We start from the raw sequence: 20,963 nt of genomic DNA, 5'->3' as shown, positions 1-20,963 counted from the left end.
CACTCCAGACTTGTTCACTTCCCCTCTCTTCCCACCGTGTAGTCACCCTCATGGCACTCTGCATTATCCTTCTCGGTATGGAATTTATGATTAAATATTTTCTGAGTAATTATTTGTAAAATGTTTGTCTTCCCCATTGAACTACAGTCTCTATGAGAATGAGCACTAGGCCCTTCTCTTTCCTGTTAGCTTCCCCAGTGCCTGGCACCAAATATCTTAGTGAAAGGATGGAGAGGAAAGCTGAAGTTACAAATTACTGTGATTCAAAGGTACTAGGTGTTCAGTTACTAGAAAGGTACTACATACTCTGAGAGTTGAGAGAAGAGGGTGTTTCTGTGACTGGGAGGATTAAGGAAGGAATCCTCGGAACTAGGCCCTGAGGGATGCTAGCAAGGGTCCCTCCAGGCAGAAAGTTATGGGGAGCACATTCCCTGGGGCAGGAAACTCTTCGTGAACAAACTGGGCTCCATTCACTGGCCCAGTGCAGTGTGTTGCTTTGTGATGTCAGTATTGTTTAGTCCCTAGAGAGAGTTTGCTACAAGATATAACCTCTTCAATGTACTCATATTTTATTCCCTGTTAGTCTTTAAAATGTTTTGCTGGTAAAATCATTTCCCTTAATATTGTCAAAATCTTAGCTTGCCTCTTTTCTGTAACATTCTATTTTCCCTCTCATTTTTTGAAATCACTGAAGAGGTATATTTAGAGTGGAAGTAGCCCAAGGGATAAGGGGATGGATAGAAGCACTTACATTTTCTAGAGGGGAGGGAGAATGGGATGTAACTCTGAGAAATATTGAGGCCAGCCCATCCTATCTCCCAGAAGGAGGCTCTCGGCAAGATTGAGAAGTAAGCAAGGTTTATCTTTAGAGTCCATTAATTCTTCACTTTGTACCCCCTTCTATTTGTTGGAGCTCACTATGCCCATAAAATTTTGCTCTTGCTTTCTAAAGTTCCCATGGCTTTGAATTTCTGGCCTTTAATTTAATTGCCTGTTAAGTTATCAAAGAGAAGATCATTTCTATCCCATGGTATTTAGACACAGTTAAATGAGAGGTTACAGTTAACTCAGTGTCTGAGTACATACACATTGGTGCTAGGTGCTAATCCAGTTTTTAATTAATGATGGTCTTGGCAGAATACACTTGTCACCACATCAGTTCTCAATAGCTACATGTTGATATAGTCACAACATGGGCCACAGCATCCTTGGACTTCTACATGATGAAGGTCTTAAACTTTGATATTCCCATCCCAGAGTCTTAGAGTAGACCATATTTAACCTCTCTCTTTCTCTTTTTCCTTGTACCCTTCTGGTACTGCTTACTTCCTTACTCAGATTGAATTAATCCATTCAACAATAGATCTTCCATTTACAATAACCCTTGCTCTTTGAAATTCTATTGTTCTTGCTTTATTTTTCCCTAATTCTTACTTCTATCATCTACTGTCCCTGCCCCAGGCTATGAAACTTTGCCAGAAAGAGTCTGAATGCCACACTGTTTGTAGCTGCTGTAAATTATACTTATTAATTAACCCCAGCAACAGCATCTTGATTTCCCTTCTGTTGATGTTCTGTGTGTTTCAGTCCCTTAAATCCTCAATCTGGGCATATGACTTCTTTGAATTGATCTCAGTGGGGAGCAAAGCAAAATGGTGTGTATAATGAAGGTTCAGAGCATGTGCTTTAGAGTTAGACAGTTCTAGGTTTCTTTCTTAGATCTGCCTTTCCCTGGCTTTGTGGCCTTGGGAGAATAATCTAGCCCCCTTAAGCCTTTGTTTCCTCATATGAAATAAAAGTAATTGGCTTACAAATTTGTTGTGAGGAATAAATGCCTGAAGCATGTAAAGTATTTTGGACAGAACTTGGCAACTAATTGTTGATCTTGATATAGTTGCTTTTGTTATCATCATAGTAACATAAATGTGGAATCATCCAGCTGATACTTTAAATTGAATGTGCATTAACATTGTTTCTGGTTTTTTTCTCACTAACATCATTCACTAAGGTAGTGATTCTCACACTTTTGTGATCATGTAATCCTATGTTTTGGATAACCAAACCCTAATGAATATGAAGTATATACATATAATCCTACATAAATATCCCTATTCACATTGCAAAAATACCTAAAAATAGGCATTCAAAAGCCGAGAAAGATAAAGTCAATATTTTAAATGCCCTGTTTATTCTTGATGCCTTCATTTCATCATTAGTTAGTTTCTCAAGGCACATAGTTCCTTAGAGCACAGTTCACAGTTAATGAAATGGATATAAAATCCATGTTTCAAATTATCTTCTTGATGTTTTCAAATATTTTTATCTGACTTGTTATTATATCTGATTAGATAACTTTTGCTTTTAGTTGGGCAATGTAGCTGAAGAGCTTGTACTAGAAGTTTCATTTCTGCTAGTTTGTTTTTCTTTACTTACAGTTGTATTATTAGTATTTTCTTTAATCTATATTTGCCTTGTGAGAAAAATTTTAATGTACTCCAGTACACCATTTCATGAGAGTTGCTTTAATTACGTTGATTTTAAAAAAATCTATAAATCCACTTACCTAATGATGCACACTCTAATACATCTCTGTTCTTTGAAAATGAACAACAGCAGCGATGACAAAATGACACTACTGACAATCCTACTGCATTGTGGAACTGCCCCTTTCCCCAGAACACCTTGAGTTCTATATATGTATCACATAGCCATGTGAAGCTCCTAATAATTATTTATGCTTTGGGATTTTTAAATCTAGTTTAAATCATATATTCAGATCGGTGAAGTTTAATTTCTTTCTCTTTTCCTATTATATAAATATTATGATAAATAGAAGTTCAAATACTTCTCTTACCTCAATTGGTCATCTTATGGTGGGGTATATGCTTTGGAGATCCCTGCTACAAATACTGCAGTTTAATTTTTGAGTGAATAAATTTGAAAATATTATTCCCATGCCAGGAATATTTAATGACATTGCATCATCCAGTGAATAAAAATCCAAATTCTTAAGACTATTAAAGAAGGGCTTGCTTGATTTGCTCCAGCCTATCTTTACAATCTCATCCAATGTTCATTCACCCTTATTTCCTCTGTGGTCTAGCCCAACTAGACTGTATCTCTAACAAGTCTTCTTCCCTTCTGTCATAGGTCAGTTTTCTTGGGGTAGTGGGAGGAGGAGGGAAAGACTCTGAGATGGAGGTTTGTCTGCAGGAAACTTATTGGGAAATGTCGTTAGGAACAACACCTGTGAGGATGTGAGGGCATCACAACCAACTATTCCTCTGCCCAGTTCCACAGGGAGCTCTGGAAATGGGATGGCTCTTCAGAGTCATTCTGCCTTGAGGCAAGAAGGTTAGACCTTTGTGCACTTATGTGGGCCAGTCATTGAAATATGGGCTATCCCCAGGGATTGTGAGTGCCACAGTATGTGCTACATGTCCTTTCCTTCATTTCTAGAATGTGCCTTCTGCCTGGCATCCCTTCCAGGTCCATCGAAGTTTGTCCAAACCGTCTCCATGTCTTTGAGGTCCAGCTCAAATTCCCCCTGATTCATAAACTCTTGCCTGATCCATGAGTCTTCTTTTAAACCCTAGCCACGCTTTGTGCATAACTCTCTTGCATTCGTTTATTCATCTTATTTTTGAGTGCTTACCACATGAGTAAATTAAATATTAATTACCTTAAGTACTCATTTGCTGAAAAGACTCACAGGACTCAAATAGTTTATACTCATTGGCAAAAAATACAGTACAGCAACAACAGAAGGAGGAGATATGTATTGAGTGGAGTCGGGAAATTTCAGACTTTGTTGTTGTTCTACCACTGAACTACATGAGACATTCTTTGCCTCCAGGTCTTGAACCACCACCTGTATGCATATGAAATATCTTTGTACAAGGAGGCCCCAAATTTGCTACTAGTTGGGTGCTCTTATAGTAAGCTGGTCACATAGGCACATTTTAGCTATGCCACCAACCTTGGCTATCAAAAACCACTGTGCTCCATTGAAACCATGTGTGAATCATAAATCTAATTACTACAACTATACTCTTTTGATGCATTGGTGTGTTCTGACCTCAAACAACTTATAGACCCATGGTTATAGAACATTATCTTTAGTTAATATACTATATAGCATTGGCCAATTGTCACCATCATTCTCCCAGCAGCTCTGGCAGGATAGGGATGCAGTCAATCCACATCAGTTGAGTTTAACTCATGCTGGCACTATGTAAAGGATGTTTACATAGATTTTATGATGGATATTAATATATTTTTTAAAAGCCAAAATCTTTGCCCTCTAAAAGGAGATTCACTAGGAGGGAGTTGGGTTCAACAATAAAAACAAAGCAAGGTAGATAATGGTAAGTTGGTGATACATTTTTTTTTAAAAGATACATAAAAGACTACATAAAGTTAGAAGTCTGAAACCTCCTGCTGGGTCTCCCCATTCATCATGTGGTTATCGAATGCATGTCACATTCCATCCTGAATTAGAGCCATTTTTATGCAATTTATTCCTCTTTCATAATTGTAAGATACTTGGGAGCAATGACGAGTTCTTTTTCATCTTTAAATTTTCCATAGCATTAGAACAATAGCATGCACATTGTAGATACCTAATGAATGTTTGTTGAATGAATGAAAGATTGGATGAGTGTGGCTACCACTGTGATTGTCTAATGTCTCAGACAGTTTCCTCTACTCTTCCATTATCATATTTTGATCTGGGTCTCTCGGGAATAAGCTAGTTGACTGACCAGCTATTCTGAAGAATTAATGCAAGCAAGATAACATATTCCCAGATTACACCATTTTAATGTTATTTTTATTTCATCTTATTCCTTTTAATGGGACAATACATGCCTTAATCAAAAGGGAGGAATAATGGAGTAATTTACTTGCTAGTACCTCGACTAACTGCAAAATCAGGCAAGGCTAGTGCTATGTGGATGGGTAAGATAATTTACTGCTAATGCGTAACTTGTCTGGTCTGCTGTATAAGGCTTTTCTGACCCCATATAGTAATGTATTTATTAAAAAATATTTAAAATATGCAGAAAAGTACAGATAATTCCATGACAGGTGTGTGTTTATGTGTGTCTGTATTTGTCTATGTGCCTGTGTTTATGTATCTTCTGACACTATCAAATATTAAGGTATTGTCATACATGCCATATATTCCTCCTTACCTCAGTTATTCAATTATCCTCCTCCTTACCCAAGGATGATAACTACCTTCTTACTACATATTCATGTATCTGAATAATGTGTAGTAACATTTTGAATATTTTAAACTTTATCTAAATAGCATTTTACTGTATCTAACCTTCTGCATCTAGCTTTGTTCAAAAAATTTTGAAATGTATCTATGTTAATGTATTTTCCTCTAGTTCCTTTACTTTCACTGCTGTGTAGAATTTCAATTTGTGAATATATTGCAATTCATTTATCAATATGTATTGATGGACATTTAGGTTGTAGTTAATTTTATTTTGTTGTTGTTGTCTACTATTATTTAACATGATCTTGTGCAATCACATATGAACAGGACATCATTGCATTCATGTATAAACTTGTCATCACTGCATTTTACAGTAAAAGAGGTAAAAAAATGTATATAGCAAAATAAAATCTAAACATCCAATGAGAATAGGGTTGACTACCTACATTTCTCTGTTTCTATGATATTGTCAGGGAGTTCACCTAGACACTAACTTCTGAAGGGACACAAAACACTTTTACCATTCATTTTTAAATGCACCAGAATCGATTTTTGAAAAGTATTAATTGTGAATTGAGAGACTATATCATGTGCAATGACACAGAGGATGGCCTTTAAGTCAGATGCCAGTGGGTTTCTGGGTCTGCTATTGATTAGCTGAGAAACTCTGATCAAGGCATTTAACCTCCTTGAGTCTCAGTTCCTCATGAGTTAAAAGGGGATAACCACTGAACCTATTTTATAAGGCTGTTATAAGTGAGATGCGAATGTATGAAAACCAAAAGTTTGGCACATACTAAGCAAGCATCAATAAATATGTGAAAAAAATCTGTCAGCAAATTTGAGTGTCTGCCTAAGCGTGTGTGTATGTTTAATTTCAGTGATTGAAAGAAACTATATTAAACATAATATATTTTTATATTGTGCTATTTATGTTTTATAAATAGCAACTTTTCAAAAATCTTTGGGGTCAATACTGCAGGTCTCAATAGGGGCAAGCCCATATAAAGTATTTCTATAATCTCAGGAGAGAGGTGTTCATAGATAAAATTTGAAAATTCACCGTAGCATGCAGAATTCTATTCCTCCCCAAATTGTGTGAAAGTAGTGCATCAATGAGGAACAGGAGCCCCTTTATTTTTAACACAGTTCAGGATTTGTGAATACAAGAAGGAGTGTTATTTTGTTAATAAACAAAAGCATTTTTATTATTAAGGAGATACTAAATGTTTGAAAAGGAACTTTTGGAAATCACTGTACTTGAAAATTAGGCTGAATAAGATTCGGTGATGGAGACTTTAAGTCCTCACCACAGGTTCTCCATTTTAAGTGTCAAATGGTGTACTTAAACACCAAAAGGTAACCTAGGGAAGACATAGCCGTGCTGTGGCCCACCACGATGCTGCATAAGAATAAGCATAATATACTCTTAACAGAAATGGGTTTGTGTTGCTAAATTTTCAATAAATGCTGCAGATCTGGGCAGGAATTGGATGAGTCTAAGCCTGTCTTGCGAAGGTTGCTGTGCTTTTACAGCAAAGGAATTTGAATTAACACAGGCTGAAGTATTCTTGAAGAGAAACGTTTATCTCCTTATTGCCTTCTGAGATGGATTGTTCAGAGCTAAAGGAACACCAGGCCAGAACCAAATCTCCTGCTGCCCTATATAGTGTTTGCAATCTCCTTTTAAATAACACAGTGAGGGCAGCATACCTGCCAGACTGGCATGTTTTCAGGAATCATCCCATATTGTGAGAGGATAGAAACATCTCTAATACATATCAACACTATTATTTTCAAAGTGAGCACTTTAAAGGGTTGCTTGAACAAGGGAAGACACATTCTCTGAGTTATATGCTATTTTGCAGTTAATGTAAGATTACACTGTGAATTGCATTGCACTGAGTGTTAAATCTTATTCTGATGCATTTTAAGTTGAACTGTGTAAACAGTGTTAGATGTTTGATTAGTTGTTAATATGTAAGATGCAATGATTAGGTATGATTGTTCTTTTAAAATATCAAACTTTTTTGTATTCCTCCTTTGCTCTCTAATAGACTGAGAGAACAGCATTTGTAATTTAAAATATATTGATTTTGATCCATAAATTAATCTTCAGGTTACAAATTTATTGTTATCTAAAATAAATAGCTAGATGGTAAAATAACTTTTGTCTGCTAAAATGATGCCAGCTTCTATCTCCTACAAATTGCGTTTAAAGCCATTTTGTCATTTCAATTCTTAAAGCTTAATTTAAGGTGGGGGACTTATAGTGAATTATTTTGTAAAAACATTTGAGACAGCAAGGAGGTTGGCCTTGTAAGGGAGTTGTACCTGAATGATCATAGTTGAACTAATATTAGCTTTCTTGTTCTAACTCTGGCTTTGGTTTTTCTTTTTTTTTTTAGAAAGCAAGGAATAGTAGACATGTTTTTGTTTGTTTTTCCATGTGTACAGTTATTCTCACAGAGTTTATTTATGTCCCCCTAATTCTTAACTAATTTTGAAACTGTTTTTCTGTTGTTGGATTTTGATTTTGAGTATATCTGCTGATTCTCTAGTCACTTGAAGTGATTGACAACTATCAATAAAGGGGAAATTTCACACATAGTTGTCAATATTTTTAAAATACTGTATTAAAAAATACTGAAGCTGTGTATTTTAACAAGGCCTGCATCCGTTTAAATGTATGTAAAGTCTGCAGGCAAGTTTCTAATCTAATGATCAGTTATGTCCCCTGTCATCTCATATCAAACCATAATTTTCCTATAGTAGTATTTAACTTACCCGACTCTAGCCACTATTAATGTATTCCTATAGCTTGTAAAACACCTAGTTATCACTCTGTCTATTTTAACTTGTTCATACTAATGATTTATTTTCATTTCCTCTAGGATATAGACCACAGCTAACTGGATTTGATTTATAAGTGGGGAATCTACGGTCAATGGCCACTCTCACCACGTTGCTACTATGGGAAACAGAATGGTCAATAGAATATGGTCTGATAAATAGTGATGACTGAAGATGCTGCTTCAATACATGTGGAATCAATGGGAGATACTTGCTGCATGAAGAGCTTTCTGAGCTTTTCTTGATCAGCTCACTTTTAAGAAATCAGAGGCATAGTCTACCGTTACACGTTCTTTCTCAAGTGGATACAAATACGATTACCTCACTGTAACCAGACAAACAGACAACTAATGTGGGACCATGGCACTGCCCAGATGCACATGGCCAAACTTTGTTTGGAGAGCAGTGATGGCATGCTTGGTTCACAGGGGATTGGGTGTCTCGTTGACTCTCTGTATGTTTGGATGTTTGCTTCAGGCTGCCCATGTGCTCTCACAGAAATTGGATGATGTGGACCCGCTGGTGACTACCAACTTCGGCAAGATAAGGGGGATTAAAAAAGAACTCAACAATGAAATTTTGGGGCCTGTTATTCAGTTTCTTGGGGTTCCATATGCAACCCCACCAACGGGAGAACATCGTTTTCAGCCTCCGGAGCCACCATCTCCTTGGTCAGATATCAGGAATGCCACTCAGTTTGCTCCTGTGTGTCCCCAGAATATCATTGATGGCAGATTGCCAGAAGTCATGCTTCCTGTGTGGTTTACGAATAACTTGGATGTGGTTTCTTCCTATGTACAAGACCAGAGTGAAGACTGCCTGTATTTAAACATATATGTCCCAACCGAGGATGGTGAGTTTATTACAGGAAAACAGGGAGATACATTTATACTTTTCTTTTCTGTTCTCAGTTCTAACAATATTAATTCATGCATACTGGTAGCATGCATGGCTTTTCCTGTTGGCATGTAGACATATTTTACATGCGTGCATGCTGCTCTTTTTGTTATGTGTGTTGGTGTTATCTGTTATTTTTTTTCCTGTGCCTACTCATTTTCTTTCCTCCACAGCACGTATCTTTAGGTAGAAATGGGTTCCTAATTTCCATTTCCTACCAAATGACTTCTGAGAAGATGCATCAACATTTTTCCATTGCATGTGCAGGCTCAACGAATTGGGGATCTTTCGCACTCAGTATATGCAGGAGCATATTAAGTTAGATAGTGGTGTTGCATGTTCCAGCAGTCTGTGATGGAGCGCCATGTTATTTTCTAGTCTTCTATTCATTTTTCAGTAAAAAGAATATCCAAGGAATGTGCCAGAAAACCCGGCAAGAAAATATGTAGAAAAGGAGGTATGTATAAAAGTGGAAATAAAAAATGGGGGACAAAGCTTGCAGAGGAAGAACAAGATGCTCTCCCTAAGGATGATTTGCTGATGCTGGAAAGTGAATGGTTAGGTGATATTTGGAATTTAATGAGGCTGGTCAAGCAATAGAAAGATGGCTAAGGAAAGCTCTAGCTGAGCATGTAACACTGGCAAAGCTATTGATGGTGCTTTGTGTTCTTTCTGGTGCTAATAGCATCGACAACAGTTGAATCTGCTTTGAGTTTGTGTTTGGAGGAGAAGATACATAAGATACTGTATTGCCTGCAGGGAACCCAAACAAAGTTGCATTACCAACTGATAGTGATTTCTGTTCCTCTCAAAATTTATCAGTTCAGCCACGAACCTAGTTTTTTTGTTTGTTTAGCCTTACCTTCTTCTGAACACCCAATGGACTTTCTCATCAAAGGGGTAAATTTACGGAAACTATTGAACAATTGCCACTGTTAAGTAATGGTATTTTTTTCCAGAGAATCTTTTTACTGTCATTTACTTGTCCAGAAGAGACCGAGATTTTGCAGGTTTTATACTAAATATTTACAGTCTTAAAATTACTGTAACATTTTTATATTTGCGTTAAACAATTTTAAACAGAGAGAACATGACTCAGAAGCTACAATTAAATCAACCTTCAAATCATCCTCTAGCCAGATTGAACAAATGTAGACACTGACAGCTGCAAGCTTGCATCTGAATGTGGCTTGTCCACACTTCGGCTTTTTATAACATCCAGTAAATCACTCACAGGAGAGTACAATTTTCTATGGCAGTGAATCATCTAAGTGTTATTTTGACCTTATTCGTAACTTTGTGGAATTTCCAATCTTCATACAGAAGTCATATTAATACTCTAGTGCTGCACATTCTCTCTCTCTATGTTCTTCTCATCCCTTGACTAGACCAAGTCAGATTTCATTACAACATCCTTGTGGGGGTGGGGGAGTGCCTAAACTGTTCTCTTTTACTGGACTATATTATATTGAGGAAGCTTCATATAACAAAATTCTCAACTGCAGATCAGAAGTATTTGCATTACATTGAGTTTTGTTTCTTTGTTTATTTTGTGCTTATTTTTTTGATAATGCTGGTACTAATGGGATTCAATCTTTATATTTTAATCAATGCCGTGATTTGGATTAAAAGCCTGGGATACTTAAGCAGATAGATATGGAGGCAACAAGAATGTTTGAAGAAACTTAGAAAAGTCTCCTATCTTTCCCCAAACAAGAGAATAATAACTGCAGTAATTTACATGCCTTCAACTAATGTACAATACTGCAGTGGTTATTATTATGCAGCTCATCAAGCATGTGTAATTAGCTAAGTGACTTTCGCCTCCTATCACAAAGATGTTGATTCACAAAGTCATAAATAAAGATGCTATTGAAGAATGCATAAATAGAGCATAATACATAAAAATATGAACAATCAAGTAAAAGATAAAGACATGGAAAAGTAAGCTAGTATGCAAGAAAGTGACCTTTCTTCTCATATGCAACTTTTAGAGGGAAAGGGATTCATTAGAAAATTCCTCTTCCTTCATTCTTCTTAGAATTGTTGGTTCCATATTCTTTATAAGAGAATTGGCAAAGATGTATGTAGGCCTCTGCTATTTACTTGGCAAACTTTGAGTTAATTTATAATTAGCCTGTGGACAACATCTGTAGTTGCACACTTTAGTCTGTATTGTCTAGTCCTCATCTATGCTGTAAACATTCTGAAAAAAAAAATAGTTTGCCTTGAGAATTAATATGCTATTATTATTCAGTAAGTTCTGCTCATCTATTAGCAGTTTGCTTATCATCTCAAAGTCTAAAAAAGAAAGAATTTAAATGCAATTTTCCATATAATTTTTAAAAAATAAACAAAAACTAAAGTTTTGGTCTTTTTAATTGGAGGAGTAGAAGGTTTTTCCCAAACTTTTCAGTTTGTTTTTCTTCTTCTCTGTCATGAGGGGTCTATTTAGGTGACTTAAAAAATCATATTGTTTTGGTTTAAGAAATTATTAGTCATTTCTTATCTAAAATGTGCATATATATGAACATATATTATATATGAGATATGAGTTCTTCATCAGAATTCCAGAAATTTCTGAGTGATGGTTCAAAATTACAGGAATAATGATGTAGCTTCCTATCTAGGTGCTAATGAAATTATCGTTTATCTGTTTTTTAACTGCTAAGTACACAATTATCTGTGCATACTATATTCATTCAAAACTATTCCCTAATTCCATTTTATAGTCAGGTAGTATTCAAGGGAAACAGTAATGAATGACATTGATGAAAATCCCTCTTCCTGTGGAACTTACATTTTAGCAACTTTACAAAGAACAAACCATTTTCTTTGGTTTGTATAAAAGGAGGAAAATCTCCTCCCTCCTCCAAGGGCAGCCTCTCTTTTAAAACAGTTCCCATTTGTACTTTTTAATCTATCTTTCTATATTTTATAGATTTTGTTTTAATCATTTGTTAATTAATCTCTAGATATTTTTTTAGGGCTTTATCCTTGCTGAATTAAAAGGAAGAATGAATGCTTAAAATGAAACGACTGTCAACTTTAGGGCAGATAGTCAGAAAACATATATTTTGTTTAAAATAGTTTTATTCACACCCCATACAGTCTTACCAATGTGTATAATCACTGGCTCTCGGTGTAATCACAGAGTTGTGATCTATTGCCAAAGTCACTTTGAGAACATTCTCATAGCCCCAGAAAGAATTCTGTACCCCTTATATCCCCCGTTATTGACACTTGGCATTGGTATAGTACTTTTGTTACAATCTATGGAAGATTATTACAGTATTACTGTTAACTATTGTCCAAGTTTGCATTTGTTGTATTTTCCCATATACCACCATATTATTAACACTTTGTAATAATGACATACATTTGTTCTAGTTTGTGTAAGAACACTCTTACATTTGTACAATTAACCATAGTCATCTTCCACAACAGGGTTCACTGTGTTATACACTCCCATGTTTTGTCCTCTAGCTTTCCTTCTAGTGACATATACGACCCAAACTTCCCCTTTCAACCATAATCACACCCATAATTCACCACTGTTAATTGTACTTACAGTCATGTGCTACCATCACCTCTAACCATTTCCAAACATTTACAATCAACTTTATTAAAAATGGGAGATAATATTTTGACAGGAACTGGAATTTGGGTGGGAAGGACAGACACCTACTTTTATATGTTAGGTGCTTTGTATAATTTTTCCACTTAATGATCATAACAACTTAATGAGAAAAGCATACTTCTACATCTGTTTTTACAGAGAAGGAAGTAGATTCTGAGAAGTTAGGCAAGCTCACCCAGTTTCTATCGTTAATAAGTAGAACAAAGTTTGGCCTCAGTTCTTCCTTATATTAGATGTGTTTCTATTATATTAGATAACTTCCTGTAGATAGTTTCTATAGCAAAGGCTTGCATCTCTCCATCCTTTCTCCATCCCTTCTTTTGTACTTGCTAACTTATTGTGCATGCTTTTATTCTGTCCATTGATATAATTATGCAGCCTTAATGCTGACCTTAGTTGTTTTAGTCAAACTGATGTTAGCAACTGATTTCCAAAAAACATGCTCAGTATCCATTTTAATCAATATTTTTAAATGGCATGTAGGTTTCCCCTGATCACAGTCCTGAACATGATCCCAACAAACTCTTCCCTGCTGCTTTCACAGAGTTCTTTAACTTTCTTAGGTTTCACTTTGTTTCTCTAGGTTGCTTTCTTGTGAGAGTTGCTTATAAACCATAAGGTAGCCAAATATTAGGCAGTAAACATGAGAAGAAGGAACAAGGGATTCAGAGAAGCCACAAACAAATTGGCTTATGGATACTTTAGAGTTGTGTAGCCTTCTATGTCTCCAGCACTCTGATTATAATACAGAATACTCCTCTGAAATGAATACAGAATTAGTTTTCATTTCTGCAGTTGTGAGAAATGTTAACCCCCTTTTTTCATTTACCTCAATTTTTAATTTAGCAAAAAAAAATTAGAAACTTTGTACCTGACTCTGGTACAATTCTTCACTTCTTGAGCATTTTATTCCTGATTTTCATAAGTATTCTACTTTCTCATTCTCTGTTTAATACTGTTTACCTGAGGTAATATTGCTTTCATTCAAGAGCCTTTCCATAAAGTTAGGGTTCATTTTATTGGTTGTAGGACCAAGAGATTGATTTTTCCCTAATTAAATATGTATCACAATGACTCCTGTCATCTATCAGTGATTTTAGGATTTTTAAAAGGGAATTATTTTCTGGAATGCCCTTTTATTCTTGCTTATAAATCTCTAATTTATTTGTTCATTAAACAAATATTTATTGAGTGCTTACTCTGAGTAGGTTATTGTACTGGGTCCAACATAAATATCAAATATCAGTGTACAAAACCAAAAAAACCAAAAAAACAAAAAAAAAAACTTGCCCTCATAGAATTTATCCTGATGACAAATTGTATTCAATAAACACAATAAACAACTAAATTAAAAAGATGTTAGAAAGTTAGAAATTAGTAGAAATTAGAGGAGTATGGAGGACCCAGAGTGCTGGTGTGGTGGGTGAAGCTAATTTTTAAAAAGATGGTGAGGAAAGATAGGTCTCATTTGAGCAAAGACCTGAAGGGGATGAGATGAAGATTTGGGAAAAGAGCTAGTGCAAAGACATGAGGGTGGGAGAAAGCCAGGAACTATGAGGTTAGTGTATCTGGAATGGAAGACAGAGATGAAGTTGAGAAACGGGTGCTTGGAACACATCATGTTGGGTCGTGTTGGCGTATATGAGGACTTTGGGTTTAACTTTGAGTGACACAGGCAAACATTAGAGAATTTTAACACAGACATGCTACCACTTAACTGTTTTGGAAAGATCACTCTGGCTGATATTGAGAGTAGACTGTAGGAGAGCACGGAGAACCTGGGAGAGCAATTAGAGGGCTTCTGCAGACAAGAGATGACCCTGATCCAGTCTCAGACCATGTGGTAACAGTGGAAGTGGTAGATTCTGGATATATTTTGAAGACCGGGTTTCCTCATCAATTTGTTGTGGGCTGTGACAGGAAAAGGAAGATCAAAGAAGATTCCTAGGTTTTTTGTCTGAGTAACTGGAAGAATAAATTTGCTGTCAATTAAGATATAAAGGGAGGAATGTAGAACGGTTTGGAAAAAGCAAGGTAGAAAGATCATAAATTTAATTTTTAATGTTAAATTTGAGATGACTCTTAAGACATCTAAGTGTAGACATCTGTTTGAAGTTCAGGAGTGCAGTCTGGGTATAGGTATAAACGTGGGAGCCATTGCACTGTAGAAGGTAAATATTTGAATTCATGAGGTTGAGGGAGAATAAAAGGAAGTGAATGGAGATAGAGAAAAGAAAAAGACACCAAGGAATAAACCATGGGGGCATTCCAACATTAAGAGGTCTAAGAGAAGAGGAGTATGCAAAGGAGACTGAGAAGCAGTTACCTGTGATATGAGAAGTAAACCAAGATTTTTTTTATTGTCCTGGAAGTTAAGTAAAGAAAGTATCTCAAAGTAGACAAAGTGATCAACTCAGTCAAATGCAGTTTATTGGGATGGTGTGAATCTGACACACTGGAGTGGGTCTAAGGTAGAATCGGAGATTTAGAGGCTGAGCATAGATAACTACTATAAGGAGTTTTGCTCTAAAAAGCAGAACAAATGGGGACGTGAGGTCAAAAAAAGTTGTTGTAGATGAAAATGTAAGAAATAAGGGAATATTTGCATGTAGTAGGAAGGGAACAACTAAAAATGTTGGAAAGAGATGGTAGAATTGCTGGATCAATATCCTTGAGTAGGTGAGAGAAATGGGGTCTGTGCAGAGTTGGAGGTTTTGGATTGAAAAGAGCATGGATATATAATCAAAATTAATGTGCATAGGCAGAATATAAGAGTACATGGGTACAAGTTGTAGTGGGTTACCATCAAGTTTTCATCTGATTGTTTCAATTTACTGTTTGGCATGTAATATTAGGGGAAATGGAGATAGAATGAATATTGGTGAGCTCTTGCTATGCCCTAGGCATTTGGCCTTATTGATTTATTTACTATCACAGCAATCCTGTGAGATTCTTATCCTCACTTTGTGAATGCAGAAATGGAGGACTAAAGAGGTTAAATGCTTTTCCAAAATACACACTTCATTGGTGGTCAGCTATATTTCCTTTGAGGAGATTATTTTAGAGTGACAAGAATAAAACAGAACAACAGAAAAAATGCAAGTGCAACAGTAACAATCTTGTCTATATACAATCTCCAGATCAAATAGGAAATGAAATTGGTGACCAATATGCTAGTAGAAAACATCACTACACACTGTAGTTACAGTTTCTGGTTCTTTTAGGGTTTGAAGATGAATGGGAAACCATATTGAACCAGATTTGACTTCATATTTGAATTAGTAGCCTTGAACAAATATGGTCAGTTCTTCTAAAAGCTAAACAGCCTAAGTTGGAGCTCTGAAATGAAGTAGATCTAAAGGTTGTAAAATTTTAAAAGAACATCAATTGTTCCATTGTTTACTGACAGGCAGAGAGAGTCTCCTGAAGTAGATGATTAAAAGACCATTATAGTTGTCTTACTCAATTGTTCCAGAGAATAAATAGTTCTTTTTTTTCTTATAGAAATTGGGATTGAAGGTGAAAACGTTTAAGACTTATGCCATCAGTAGAAGAGTTATGCCACAAAATAAATCCTCTGTAGAAACTGTTATCCTTTCTCCAGTCCTACTCCTATCCAATGTAATAGCTTTTCCTTTTATTGTTTTCAAATACACTAGCTTCACAACTATGATGTGATCTTTGTTTTAATTCACTTCTATATGACTTATTATCACAGATTTGGCCTTTAATATTTTTTTTCTATAACTATCCCTCCCCCCCACCCTGCCTTGGTGATACCTACTAAAGTATTTAGGAAATGACCCACTCAAAAATCACGCAAGTATATAAATTTGTTAGTAACAGTCACATAATCTCATTCTGGATCTGATCATCTTAACCTTTGAGCTAGATATGGGAGAATATTTCTACCAATAAATCTTCACATAGCCCTTTATAAGTGGGCAGAGTACTTTATGTGACACTTCCACTTACTCTTTTTCAAACTGAATCCCTAGAATGATCCATCAAAATGGTGCTTTCCTTATGTCCACTTTCTGGTTGGAAAAGTATTGCTCATTGTAGTTAAGTAACTTGCTCAAAGTCACATGGCTACCAGTTGGGAGCACTGGGGCTCCTGTCCAAATCAAGGCCATACATTTCATGTGACATCCACCTTCACCTCAGTGGTGCTTCCTTTGCTTTCCTGAGAAGTTTCTTTAATTTGTTTTTAAGTATTTTTTCTATCGAGGTAGGGTACTATGTGGCACACCAGATGCTTCTACATATCCAACTCTTTGACTCTGTGTAGACAAAACGATCCAGATTTTTTTTCCTTTCCTTGCATTTTAAACATTTCATCCAGATGGTTGCTTACATGGAAACATGGTTTTAGTTAAAATTAAGATTCTACCAATTTAAAGAGTTGATTTTCAATTTCATTTCTTTTTGTCACATTTAGGTAATTGGACAAAGGTCTTTTAAAAATAATTTTTAATTTAAGATCTATTTTTTTGTTTACTGTAATCCTATTCATCTGGTACTATGTAATGATAGCATTAGAGCAACTTAATTATAGCCCATAATGTTCATTAGAGCATGCAAAATGCTGCAAAAATAAGTTTTAAACAATGAAAAAAGAATTCTTAATAAAAGGAGCTGGGATCATTGTGACCATAATGTAGTTTTCCAAAGCAGAAAATCTGATTAATCAACAACAGTCTTAATTTTATGCTTTGCCTCCCAGGACTGAAGGAAGAAGTCTTCATTCTGTTATTCACTTTTCTTTGAGGCAAAGGTCTTTGAGGTAGTTACACCTGAAAGGAAATGACATATTGTCTCCTTGCCCTAGCAGGATGACACAAAATACTTTCTTTTCTCTTTCCACAAAACAGCTCCCATTCTGGTTTCCCCAAAAGCTTCAGACTCCACTTCTAGAATCTTCTTTCCCCATTCCTTGAATTGGGGGGTGGAGGGAGGAGGAGAGGGTACAAGTGGATAGGAAGCCAAGCGGATAGGAAACCACGTGGATAGGAAGTGTTTGCAAATACCTTTCTCTGAGGGAAAGGGAAATTGGGGCCTTGTATGTTCTTCCTGATTTGGACTTCTGGGCCTCTCAAGAATAAATATGTTCTGTGAGGGTAATCCTTAAAAGAGGAATGCAGATAGCTAGTTCTAACTCACCATTTCTACTACTGCTAAGTTCCCCCTCACCATCTTCCTCTGTTCTCCATCTTTCCAGGCAGTGAACAGGTCAGGTCACCATTGTAGCTGCAAGCTTTCATCAAAGTGCCCTGCTATGTTGACTTGGGACTATAATTTACAAGTTGGGCAGATCCTGAGGTTGCTGAGGTATGTCTTTCTAGCAGCAAATTAGCCTGCTAAAACCTCTCTTGATCTTCCCCCAACTCCCCACCATCACGCACATCCATGCTCACATACACATACCCAACACTATCAGAACAGTTTTGCTTTCATCTCTTATACATATAAGGAGAGTTCACTTAGAATACCAAGATTTATTTATTTTTTTTTAAAATGGGGATGTTAGTGGATTCTATTGCTTAAAGAAATTTTAGAAGTCAGTTATTTTGGGAATTAAAATCATTTCAATAAAAATATTTTTTTAATTTATAAATTTGGATTCTAAGGGAAAAATTTCTCCTGTAAGGGTTGTGTTTTGGTTTGCTAAAGCTCCCAAAATGCAATATACCAGAAATGGGCTGGCTTTTTCACTGGGCTTTTATGAGATTACAAATTTGCAGTTCTGTGGCCATGGAAATGACCTAATTAAGGCATCAAGAGGAAGATATCTTCTCTGAGGAAAGGCTGCTGGCATTTGGGTTCCTCTGTCCAATGGGAAGGCACATGGTGATGTCTGGTCATCCTTCTCTCCTGATTCTGGTTTCAATGGCTGCCTCCAGACATCTCTGGTCATTTCTCTCTCTGCTCCCTGGGCTTTTATTATCTTTTATCCTCTTCACAAAGGACTCCAGTGAAAGATTAAGACCTACCTTGAATGGTGTGAGTCACATCTCAATTGAAATAGGCTAAACAGAAGGTCCCAACGACAATAGGTCTGCATCCACAAGAATGGATTAAAAGAACATGGCCTTTTCTAGGGTATATAACAGTTCCAAACCTGCACAGACTGCTTAAAATATTTTGTAATCAAACTTATTCTGAAAAATCAGGGAAGAGATTTTTGTTTTCTGTTTTATAAAGACCTTCAGCCACCTGTGGAGTTTAGCAAAGCACATTTTAAGAGGAAGAAACAACTTTGTGGAATGTTACTGGGGTCTCAGACTTTCATTAAATGGAAACTTTGACCATCTCAAGCAATGCTTTACTGTAATTAATTTATGCATTCTTCTTCTTTTTGATGGTATTCCTCTGTTTTGTGCTTTTGCCCAAAAGACACTGCCTCAGTTTTCCTTGTGTGGCTGTTGCTACTCTTATCTCTCAAAGAGATATCTAGCACTGCTGATACAGTTGGGCCAGACATATTCTTTGCCCTCAGGGAGCTTGCAGTACAATAACAGCTTGCTAGTAACAAAAATCAAGATATTTTTGTTGGCAGCCATGTCCATATTGCCAAGTAAATGTAAGCCTAATTTGTATTAAAATTTCAAAATAAAATGAGTGAGTTCCTATGGGTGGGGCTGGGAAGGTAACAATGCTGCTATTTGGCACTGTGTTCCCTATAATAAAACATTTAATTAAATCTTTAAATGTGTGTGGAGCACGAACTATGCACATCGGAATAAAATACATCAGGGGTAATGAAAACTATAATTATATCAGCCCTGTTTACTGAGTCCACCTTAGTTGTTCTGCCAAGAAGCAATGTTAAGTTTAAAACTTTCTATTCATCTGTTTCAGGGAAAGACAAAAAAAAAAAAAAAAAGGAAACAAAAGCCTACACCATACCTACACGAATCTCTTTAATGCTTAGGAATGCTTTGGCTACTGATAGAACAGCTGCTGAATTACTGGACTATAGGTTGTTGCTTCCAGAGGTAAATTAACAGCTGCTGCTCTTGGGTTCTTTTCACACTTTTTTTGAGTGTCTGCTCTGTACAGGGTCCTGTAGTAGGCCCCAGAGATACAGAGATGAAGCAGACATCAAAAAGCTGCCCTCAAAGAGCTCACTGCTCCTGAGGGAGGCAGATACAGAAAGAGAACATGGCAATGCAGTAAGTGCCCTGGGGAAGGGAAGCAAGGAGCATATGGGAACACAGAGGAGGAGAGGCACCTATGGTTTAGAGACATCAGAGAGAAAGGTGTCCCTCACATGAATGCCAATGATGAATATCATAGTCCGTCAATGCGTTTCAAGTCAAGTGCAGTTTCTGTGACCATTCCACTAAATAAATCCAGATTAAAATATTTTTGAGTGCGATTTAAAATTTTTTTTGTTTCTTTGTGTAAGTATATATGTATGTCTTCTCTTTCATCCAGATATCAGTTATTTTTTTCTCAGTTTTGTAATCCTGTCTGGCTTTAAGAATGCTATTTTCCCACTTCCTATGTGCTCCATCTGATCTGTCATGGCTTGGAAAACTGAGTAACCACATTTATTTTTTAAGACTTGTTTGTGAAATAAGAAGAAATAGACTCAAAATGAGAATCTCTACTGTGTGACACATGACATCTTAAACATACAGGCTTTGTTAAAAGGTCATTTTTTTGTTTTTTTTCAGATTTTATGTTCTGAATTACTGAAGCTGGTAAAGAGATAGCCTCCAGATGAGTGAGGTGTTTACTAACAGTGACTCTATAGGGGCCACCTCTCTCTTCACAGGTGACCTTCCAGAAGCATGCACAGGTATCATTCCTGATACCCAGGACACCTGCAGGCATGGGCCTTCTACCTTAGGTCACCCCTTTCTGCCTACTCCAGTACCCTTAGCCTTATCCAGACCCACCATTATTTCTTGCCTGAACCACTATAATAGCCTCGAACAGGTCTTTCTGTTTCCATCCCTGCCTCTTGCAAATTATATCTTTCACATAATAACCAGTATAAACTTTAAAGTCTGGAATCATATCATATCACCCTTTTCTCCATCCCTTTTGAGTGTTTCCTGTTGTTTTTAGGACAATGTAGAACTCCTTCCCTTGGTCTATAAGACCTTGCATGATGATTCATACTCACCTGTCTTATTTTCTGGTCTGCTGTGACAAATACCACATGACGGTAGGCTGAAACCACAGGAGTTTGTTGTCTCACGGTTTTGGAGACTAGAAGTTCATGATTGTGGTACTGCCTGACCATCCTTTCTCCTGGAGTGTTTAGTGTTATGGTGATAGCCTGCCAGCAATCCTTGGTGTTTCCTGGCTTGTAGTTGCATCGCATCTCATCAC

At 36.5% G+C, this 20,963-nt stretch overlaps 1 protein-coding gene across 6 annotated transcripts in view; it reads left to right on the top strand.

The window, feature by feature from the left end:
• Positions 1 to 20,963, top strand: part of NLGN1 (neuroligin 1) — a 931,345-nt gene that overhangs the window by 195,862 nt on the left and 714,520 nt on the right. For 5 of the 6 annotated variants that reach the window (XM_037840470.1, XM_037840487.1, XM_037840480.1 and 2 more), the window contains exon 2: positions 8,122 to 8,933. In XM_037840470.1, coding sequence (XP_037696398.1) covers positions 8,441 to 8,933 — 493 coding nt within the window. In that variant the 5' untranslated portion in view covers positions 8,122 to 8,440. Of the gene's footprint in view, positions 1 to 8,121; positions 8,934 to 9,374; positions 9,435 to 20,963 lie in introns of all 6 variants that reach the window. The other variant, XM_037840498.1, reaches the window with a different exon arrangement.

Source organism: Choloepus didactylus, chromosome 1, assembly GCF_015220235.1.
Source record: "Choloepus didactylus isolate mChoDid1 chromosome 1, mChoDid1.pri, whole genome shotgun sequence".
Taxonomy (NCBI): domain Eukaryota; kingdom Metazoa; phylum Chordata; class Mammalia; order Pilosa; family Megalonychidae; genus Choloepus; species Choloepus didactylus.
This window is presented reverse-complemented; position numbering and strand designations above follow the sequence as displayed.